The sequence below is a fragment of the Gymnoscopelus microlampas genome, assembly GCF_963454915.1.
Source record: "Gymnoscopelus microlampas genome assembly, chromosome: 14".
Taxonomy (NCBI): Eukaryota; Metazoa; Chordata; class Actinopteri; order Myctophiformes; family Myctophidae; genus Gymnoscopelus; species Gymnoscopelus microlampas.
The window spans coordinates 11,752,161-11,762,742 of NC_139951.1; the positions used below are offsets into that span (position 1 = coordinate 11,752,161).

Consider the following 10,582-nt stretch of genomic DNA (forward strand, 5'->3'; position numbering starts at 1 on the left):
CTATTTAGACCGTTAAAGTGAAATGATTGTTAAACAAGAGATTTACACACAACTTACAAGTACACAATGCTTTTCAAAATAGGCCTAGAAAAAAATGAAGACGTGTGTACCGGGTGTTGTATGTCAGAAACTGAACAATGTGGGCTATTTGCATTATTTTTTATACATTTTAATTGTGATGTGGATCTCCCTGGTTCTGAAATAAAGTTTGAATTGAATTGAATATATAAAAACAGGTCAAACATTGGCAAATAATATAAGAAAGAGACAGAAATGTTGAAAATAGCCGATGCACAAGCTCTAGTTTAATTTAGTTTATTAGCACATTGTTATACAAAAATATAGAAACAATACATATTAAATGCCAAGTCATTAAACAACAACATTAAAAGTTCAATAAGAACAATACAAAATAATACATGTTTACAAGGGAAGCAGTGGTGCAAATAAAGAAATAAAAACACAAAAGCTGCTCAAAAGAAGAAAAAGACAAAAAAAAAAGATGACTAAATCAATGGACTACAGCAAGGAAGGAATTAGATATTGTTTTAAATATTTCTTAAATATTGGGAAGGATAGTGAAGACTTAAGTGATGCATCTAGAGAGCTCCACAACTGAGGGCCTCTAAATGTGATGAAATATTGATGTTTTTGAACTACAACAAAAAGGTAAATTATAATCATCTCTTTGCCTTGTGGGGTAGGAGTGAAAATCAGAAGTAACATGAAAAAAATATGAAAATAATAAGGAAAGTCTTGTTTACATTTTTTAAATTTGAACATATAAGCAGGTTTGAAAAACATGTACCATATAGGCAATAAAGAATATTTAATAAAGAGAGGTGCATATGGTGTTTATTTGAGTGTGAAATAATTCTCAAAAGCCTATTTTGAATGATAAGTAGTTTAGTTAGATATGTAGGATATGTAGCAGCCCAAACAATATTACAGTAATTAATATGGGGGGAAATTAAACTAAAATAAAGAGTTAAATGAGACGAAGGATGAACCAGTGGACAGATTTTTCTCAATCTACAAGTTGTGAGCTTGTAGATCTGCTATCTTCACAATAATTATCTGTGGAACCTAAACTAAATGTAATGCCTCAACTATACGATTCCAAGTGCTTGGCAGGGTGGGGGCGGTCCACAGTTCCATTTTTTTTTCGCAGCCTGAAAAGGTTGAGAACCACTGGTCTATACCCTAAAATTATGTTTAACCACTTTCAGCTTGGCATTCCTATTTTGGGCATGTCATAGGCTACTACTGTAGGTGAACATTAAAATGTTTTCATTTTTTAATTCATTCGTTCATTTAGGCCATTTATATCTCGGTCAGTTGCTAGCATAAATGTATTGTAAGATTAAACAATAGCAATAATAGCAATATACATGTTCAGAAACATCTTCCATAAACCCTACTGTTTTTGTTTTTTACAAAAGCAAAGCTAAAGGACTTTATCTTCTTTAAGTGATTGGCTGTATGTAGAACAGCGGGAACATACATTTAGACCGGGGGTGGGCAACTTTGGAGAGGGCCACTATATTTCCACACTCACTCCAGAGGGCCACATTGCATATAATGTCTCTCCGTATTTCAACTTTTTTCGCCATTCTATGTCACACAAAAGTAGCAAAAATAGCCAATCTACAAGCTCAAAACGCTTCGCAAAGGGTTTTGAGCTTGTAGATCTGCTATTTTTGCTATTTCTGAATTGGAATCCTGAAAAGTAATTTTTGTATTTAATTTCAAATGCATACTTATGTTAACTTTATGAACTTAAATACAAATACATTTGACATAAAAAAAAGACAATAGAATTTGAATACTAGTCATTAAGCTACTAATATAGACTGTAGTAATTCAAGCGGGTCATGTTTGGAATTGTAACAGCTGAAATCAATAATATATCAGTAATCCGATATTAACCTGCTGTGCTAATTGTTTAGTAAACAGAGCACTAAGGGGTAATCCTTTCAAGCCGTTTCACAAATCACAGATTGGGACTGGCCTGTCACCTTTTTCAGTCGTGAGATCTACAAGCTCAACGTGTCACACAAAGCATCTAAAGCTCACAAGGAGTTCCATCCATGACACAAATACTGTAGTATAACTTGACTGTAACCAAATATGTTAAATGATATCAACTCTACAGAATTGAATGACATGCTCTTATGAGGATAACCTTGAGCATCAAATGGGTGGCGCTTGGTGTTCCTCATCCAGGTGTGCTAAATCGTTGTTAGTAGTTCTGTTGTAGGCCTGTCTGCACTATTGTTGCATATATTTTTTACAATTTCAGATTTTCTCAAGTTTGGGGTAAATGGTAAATGGTGCATTTATATAGCGCTTCTATCCGAAGCGCTTTACATTGATTGTGCCATTAACCCATTCACACACACATTCATACACCGATGGCGGAGGAAACCATGCAAGGCACCAACCTGCTCATCGGGAGCAATTAGGGGTTCAGCGTCTTGCTCAAGGACACTTCGACACTAACTCTAGGGGAGCGCCCCAGCCCGGGATCGAACTGGGAACCTTGCGGTTTTCCAGTTCACTCTACCCCTGATGATATCTGTAGATTTCATTAGGATTGTTTAATCCCCCCCCCCCCCACACACACACACACACACACACACACACACACACACACACACACACACTATATATGTTTAGTGGAATAGCTCCATATATGCAAGCTACATTTACACAATTGGTATTGCTGGAGAACCACACCTTTCCTTTAGGGTTAGGTTAAGAAAGTTAAGAAAATATTATAGGTATGTGTTCAAATGACTATATCTCATATTCCCATTCAGATTTTCATTTTTCTAGTAGAGGGATGTCCTTGCTTCAAGTATACCACGTTAAAGTTTGAATATCTCAGAACTTTCATTGTGAATCTACATTCATTTATATGCCTCAACCCCCAGACGGCTAGGCTTTATTTTTTGTTTGGAGTGTATAATATTATATATCAATTTCACCATTTTAACAGTAAAATATTTGTATACAAGAATACATTTCATGTATGGGAGGCGAACAGCCTTTTTGCATGTAGTTTGGAAGCCTCGCCCCGAAGTGGGCGGGGACTTCTTTCCTCTACATTAGAAGAGTTAGGACGTCACATTCTAATACAGCCCGAATACCAAAGTGGCGCACCTCGCTAATCACTAGGCTCTAAAACCATTACCACTGGGAGTCTGGGTTCGACTCCCGCTTGGGACATAAATTTTTCAAACAACCGCGGACTCTTTTTTTTCGCCGATAAAGTATAGTTTTGGACCATGACGGAGGCGCGCCGACTCAGCAGACCTTGAGGCCGAGGAGTCGCGCCCGAGCGCCTCCAGGCGCGAGTGCCCGCGACGACCGGCCGATGGTCTGCTAGTCGACTAAGCGCTGTCCGAGTTATGTACCGATAGGCACAGAATCGTAAGTGATGTTGTGGGGACTGCGTTTGCCCCAACTGCCAGTCAGTGCACTAACATAGCTCGCGTCGCCAGGCTCTCTCCCCACCCGCACCCTCGCCCCCTTGCGCTTAAACTACATGCAAAAAGGCTGTTCGCGTATGGGAGGCCTTAGAGATGAGGTAAAACAATATTGTGTTTGGTCCTACCTCCGGTAGAGGCCCTTTTTGTCGGCTTGTCAGAATCAGAATCATCTTTATTGTCACATCACATATTTACAAGTGGGTGAAATTAGTTTTTCTGCAAGCTCCATCGTTTTAGTTATTTCCATAATGTAGAAGGGAAGAATAATTAGGGGGGAAAGGGGAGTCACTGCCCTAAACCATGTTACTGTTCAAGATTTTTCTCTTTTAAGAACCCACATATGTATTAAGAGTTGAATTATGACCAAAGCATATGTCACAGTTTTTATGACCTTGAATGTGTATGCATATGCGTCGTCAGAGTACCTTTTTGCCTGAAGGTTTTGTCACAAACTGTACAAGCATAGGGCTTTTCCCCAGTATGAATCCTCATGTGTCTTGTCAAACATGTAGAATGGTTAAAGCTTTGGCTACAAACTGTACAATTAAAGGGGGTTTCCTCTGCATGAATCCACATGTGTGTGTTCAGAGAAGATTTACGTGTAAAGTGTCTGCTACAAACTGTACAAGTAACTGTATGACTCCTCATGTGTGCTTTCAGATTTGAAGGTTCGCTAAAGCTTTTGTTACAAACTGTACAAGCAAAGGGCTTTTCGCCTGTATGACTCCTTATGTGTTTTTTCAGAACACTCTTGTTAACACAGACTTTGCCACACTCTGTACAACTTAGGGTTTTCTTTCTTTTTTGTCTCCTCCTAGGTGGCTTTTGTTTTAATGATGTCAGGTTCTGGGACAGCTTGTTGCTCAAAGACAATCTTTGTCCTTCCTTATGTGTCTTGTGTGATTTCATTGTGTTTAAAACTGACTCATCATCCCCGGTCCCCCAGTCATCACTGTCGTCAGTATCAGATTCAGAACAGTGTGAAGAGAGAAGCTGATCATCACTAGATGGTTGTGATGGAACATAGTACTCTATAAAAGCTTGGGTATGCATGTGTTGAGATGAGGTGCTGGCTAGAGGCTTTTCTTCTCTGTTTTCAGCATCATCTTCACTTTTCACTGCTGGTAATGTCAACGATGACCCTGCAGCCTCCCTTGAGCTTAGAAGTATCTCCTCCTGTTCCTCTTTAATCTGTGGAGGCTTTAGTTTCACCTGGACCAGACTGGGGCTCCTCTCCTGTTCCTCTTTAATCTGTGGAGGTTCTAGTTTCACCTGGACCAGACTGCTATCCTGCTGTTTGGTGGGAAGGCATTGGAGATCTAGAAGGAGGAGACAGGGGGTAATATCAGCAGACAGTAACTCGATGTGTTTTCTGAGTGATTCGTTTTCAGCCCAGTGGTGGGAATACAAACACACACACTAAGCTTGGGCGATATGCCAAAATATTCCTATCGACCATCGTCGGCCCAAAAATCGCAGATTGACGATATATTCTGGCACTCACAGGCATGCCATGGTGTGACCTCTATGTTATGTGTAAAAATTACTACCACCTACAGCGCATACATTTTGATGCTGTTAGTGGGGTGGCATGAAAAACAAATTAGATTATTTTTTCTTTGACTATTTTCTCAGTAGCTGCCACCAGAGGTAAATAAATAAATACATGTATATTAACTCTCTGCCTGCCAGAGTTTTTTCAGAACAGTCTGTAGCCTCTGCCAGGGTTTTGCCATGATTTTGGTACCTGTTCGCGTAGCCACAGATTTTTTTCCTCCAGTATGATTGATCCCCAGATGGTTTCTAATCACAGATGAGATTCAGGTGTGGTTTCACAAATGTCAACGAGGTCATTTTGACCTCGTTGACATGTGTTGTTTGATGTTTCAATATAGCTCAAAACCAGTAGTTTTAAACCAAAAAACGAAGTGAATTGTTTGTCCGTTTGAATTTTAACATTGAAGTGAATGGAGCAGCAAATCTTCGAACATTTTTAGCTCCTAATCTGTTCGTAATTCGACAAGGGTTGAAATTATAAAAAAAAATGCAAAAAAAAAAAAAAAAATTTTTTGAAAAACATTTTTTTTTTTTTCCTTTTTTTCCATGACGTATATATACGTCTTTGGCGGACAACAGCTGATAATTAAAAGACGTATATATACGTCATTGGCAGCCATAGAGTTAAGCACTTACCATTGCCAGTGCCACAGTGATGTGATGCAGTGTCTTCAGTGGGGTTTGAGGTGGAGTCTTGTGCATCATCCTGTGCGCCACTGTGTTGTGATGCACTTTCTTCGGTGAGGTTTGAGGAGGAGGCTTGTTCAGCACTGGGTTCAGCACATCTGAGTCTGTAAATGTTTAAGTTAAAGGTAGGGTAAGTGATATTTTTGGGTTAAAACAAAACATATTTTGTTAAAAGGTTATATTACATTCTGATAGTAATCATTGCTATAGAGTGTTTGTTCAGTAACAGGAGTCTCCCCGTCTCTCCAGCTCTTTAATTAACAGAAAATACATTTTCCGGTAGGTGTCAAAATCTCAGCCAATCAGGAGAAAGTACCCATTTTTAAGCTTCATTTGTATAGTGTTCCAGTTCCAATTTTGCCTGCTCATTTCTTAGTGTTATCACTTCCAATTTCACTTGTTTAATCTATATCCTGATTGAGTTCTCTATCCTGATTGGATAAAATTGGAAATGAAACTGAAACGAAAATGCATTTTATGTTTTATAAAGAGCTGGAGAGACAAGGAGACTCCTTTTACTGAACAAACACTCTATAGCAATGAGTACTATCAGAATATAGAGCTATTTAACACTTATTTTAACCAAAGAAAATCACTTACCCTACCTTTAACAAAAAAAAAGTATAGAAAAGGATTATGCCTGTCAAATGTTTTGTAACAAGTTACTTGGCACCTACTTTGAGTTGGATTTTCACACGAATAAAATGCATTATACAAAAAAACAAACTATATTGCTTTAAAAAGCTTTCTAACAAATGTGGATGGCAGAGTTTACACACCACAACAACAGAGTTGAATGAGCGCTTTGTGTGGACGTCAATGCGTTGTATCATTACAGATCAGATGTAAGTCAAGTGTATGGCCATTGTCCACACCATGATAATAAAGCACTATGAAATCAAAGTTTGTTCATTAACTACTATGTTCTGATTAGCATAACCAACCTTTTGAATCGAGGTCTTCTGCAGCCTCCCCAATGTTCCCGTCTTTCATCAGACACAGGGATAGCAGCTACTGGGTTGGGAAACTCTGGCGTTGGTCGTCCATTCACAAAATGCTATTAGAAAGAGGCCAGTGTTAGAACCATAGACTGTATAAAAAGAATGGACTAAGCCACACCCCTGGTTTCTACAGGCCGAAAATTAAGCCGATTGCTCAGGAATTTGAAATCTGCCATCTTTAATATATACAAAAAAGCAACCGGGAATAGGAACCGGATATCAATCCCTAAAGAATGCTATTGGTTGGGTAGCTTGTCAATCCAGATCGGCGGCAGGGAATGAATGCTAATGGTTGTGTAGCTTGTCAATCAAATCACCCCGCCCCTCCTAGAGCATAGCCAACACTTTATCGTCCATTTTAAAATAATTTACCATGATGATTGAAAGGAGACTTTAAACTAGCGACTGGAAGCTGTTACCTGTTACCTATCCACTTCGTGCCTTGTGGCACATAAGGCCTTAGCGACTGGAAGCATATAGTATTTATGACAATGTTTAGTAAGGTAAGAAAATCAAGTCTAAAGTTCGTCAAAAACCCATCCGCTTGCATTGAGAGAATATTCTTTCTGACAACAGTAGGGGTAAAACAGCAAAACTACAGGCCGTTAATATGAACTGTCTAGTGTTTATGTGGTATATTTGCTCAGCCTCAACTGACACACTACTACCTTACTCGAATGTTAAAACAAGCAACTGTGTATATGTGTGTGTGTGTGTGTGTGTGTGTGTGTGTGTGTGTGTGTGTGTGTGTAAAACGAGCTTCTTCACATTAGCATCTTACTGTACCTTGGAACAAACATGGTAGTTCTTGGTTATCTTCGATGGATTAAGCTGTGAGTGAGGTCTCCCACACTGTTTAATCCATATTTTACATCTCTCCTCTTGTGTTTTTGGTTTCGGAAAGGCGAAAAATACAACTCCACCCTGTAAACGTTCTGGATATCTTTCATCTGAGTTGCAAGTCCCGTATACACACCGCCTCGGCATTTTGCTCTGGTAGAGAAAGCTTGCCAGGCTCTCCTCACTTAGTAACAAGCGTAGGATTGGACAAGGCCGGTTTGGGGAGGGGCTTAGCGAAGGGTCCAATTTTCAGGGGTGAAGATGGGAGTTATGTAGGCAGCAGTCCTCCAGGGGGCAGCAGAGCTCTGGTCCTGACTATTGGCTTCAGGCTGAGTTGTAGGAATGCAATAGTGTACACACACGCGCACACGCACACGCACACACACACACACACACACACACACACACACACACACACACACACACACACACACACACACACACACACACACACACACAGGGATTATTCCATAGGGGTTGACATTAAGGAAAGTTTATCCTCATCCTCCAGACCAGTGACTCTTCAAGTTCACTGGCCCCACCATTGTAACTACTGGGCTGGCCCAGGAACATTACTTTTGAATTGACAAATGATAGTCAAGAGAACTGACACTGGAATATGAAAATGAACAGATATGGTGCAATAGTCATTTATTTTTTAACCCATTAAAGCATCTGTGTCATTACATACATCATAATGTTCTTTACCCAAGCCTTCCTTCAAAAAATATTTCTCATGAATTTCGGAAATCTAAGAAATGCAACAACTTTTAGGTCACATGACCCTGACACCCCAATATTTGTTCATATGGTCTATTACCCGTGCCCACAAGATGGACACCCTTTATTTTTTTCCATTTTTCCAAATTCATGAAAAAAACGTTTTTAAAGAAATACATGCAAAATAAAGGGTGTGCATCATGTTCACAAAATACTCAGTCGCTTCATTATAAAATTGTACCATCTCCACATCTCTGTACCATCTCCACCTACTCATGTGTCTCAGAGGTGAGTTGTGGACATTCCAGAGGCCTGCCTAGTGCCTACCAATTTACATCAACAGTAGGCAGGATTGGTCATGTCAAACAACAATATTTCACACTTATTCTATTTAAAGGGATATTTCACTTTCAAACATGTTTGGGGTCATTTTAATGTCTACTCAGGCTTTTGTGAGCACCCCTGACAGTTTTTACGTTAACCATGATAGATTCATCGAAAACACCCGTCCTTGGTTCTGCCCTCCTAATGCGTGAGGTGGCCATGTTTTTTGTATTACTTATTTTTTCAATTTTCAATTTTCCCAATTAAAAAGTTTCTCTTTTAAAGTCATTGAAAAAACACGGCCACCTCACGCATAGAAGGACAATATCAGTCACCAGAACCAAGGATGGGTGTTTTCAATAAATCTATGTAAAAATGGAGTTTGACGTTACAATGGGTTTGTATAGGAAGAGGGCGAATCTGATAAAATGAATATCAAATATCTAAATACTGAATCAAGCAACTTAGAAACTATATGGGGTGCTCAGTCACAAAAGCCTGTGTAGACGTTAAAATTACCCCAAACGTGTTTGAAAGTGAACTATATCCCTTTAATGCAAATGCATTATATTTCAGCATGCTAACTTTCCAGGAAGAGAAAAAAACTGTATAGTTTCTATTTACTTGGAATCCCGGTTGATGATGTCATTTGTAGGCAGGTTTCTGAACCGCCCAGTGTCCAGAGCCCACCAATGAGACAGAGTGAGTAGAAGCAAATTGTGCCATCTTATAATGACCATTAGTAATGATCACATTTGTGAAGATATGGTTGAAAATGCCTGAAGTGCTTCCTTAAGTGTGTTGGACACTTCGACACGACATTGGTCAGGTTACTACTTGGCCTCACACCCAGAACACACCTAACCCCTGCTCATTATGCTAGGGTGGGATGGCTCAGGGGTAGAGGACAGAGTACAGCAACTTGCAATGGGCCTGGTCTTCAAGATACGCAAGAGAACAGGGATACATACACATGTACCTGTCAGACTATTTCAATAACGTGAAAGACACACACAGGCACAACACCAAAGGGAGCTCCACTGATCTAGTTCAACCCAGACTCAGCCACAAACATGGGGTCAAATTTGTATTCTACTGCTATGCCACCAAAATGTGGAATGAACGACCAATAGCCATAAAAAAAAGTGTGAATCCTTACTCTCCTTCAAAACCACCATAAAAGAGCACCTGTCTGAAGTTTGTAACTGGTCCTAGAAAAGCCCTCTAAGCTTAACACCAGAAATGACCCGCCCCACCCCCAAATGTTTACTGTACATATACGTTCTGCTACTAGTGTTGTTTATGTCTTGTTTATTATTGTATATTATTGTATGTCTTTAAATGTCTTAATGAATTGAATACACATGACCACAATGGAAACAAGACCCAAGGGCTTTTTGTGTTATCCTTTGAACAATCATTGTAAACCGTACCTCTGTACAATTCAATTGCAAACTGTTAATAAAGTATAATCAATCAATCAATCAATCAATTGTTACTGGACAGTCTGGGAAGCTAAATGGTGACCTTACACATGGTGCGCATGTAGGCATGGGGAGTAGACAAAATTAACATAATATATAGGTCAAGTGAACAAATATTTTCTCACCCAATATTTGATTGTGCTACTTTGGGTCAGCTGACTCAGCTCTTGTCACTAAAACGTTGTGGCAGAAAAAGTTAACGTGCATTAGTCAAATATCAGCACTTTTCATTGAGATTCAGATCAGAGATTAGAGCTTCAGATGTACTGTACACATTTTTCTTTTTGATTACCACTACTTTATATGACGTTCTCTTGCATAGTATTGTATATCTGTCATTAAATGTTTTGATGAATTGAATACACATGGACCCCAATGGAAACAAGGCTATAGTGCTTTCTTGGGTATATAATCTTCTTAGCGTGGAACTGTACTGTTTCGCAAACTTTTAATAAAGTATTCAATCAATCAATCA

The 10,582-nt window shown here is 39.1% G+C and overlaps 1 protein-coding gene across 1 annotated transcript in view; it reads right to left on the bottom strand.

Annotated features, from left to right (window-relative positions):
* Positions 1-3,696: 3,696 nt before the first annotated feature.
* The window catches only part of LOC311060437 (uncharacterized protein), a 7,033-nt gene continuing 147 nt past the window's right edge, over positions 3,697-10,582 (bottom strand). The window contains exons 2-5 of the mRNA XM_084078616.1: positions 7,526-7,908; positions 6,683-6,795; positions 5,688-5,842; positions 3,697-4,813 (exon numbers count right to left, since the gene is read on the bottom strand). Coding sequence (XP_083934742.1) covers positions 3,879-4,813; positions 5,688-5,842; positions 6,683-6,795; positions 7,526-7,726 — 1,404 coding nt within the window. The 5' untranslated portion in view covers positions 7,727-7,908 and the 3' untranslated portion in view covers positions 3,697-3,878. The remainder of the gene's footprint in view (positions 4,814-5,687; positions 5,843-6,682; positions 6,796-7,525; positions 7,909-10,582) is intronic.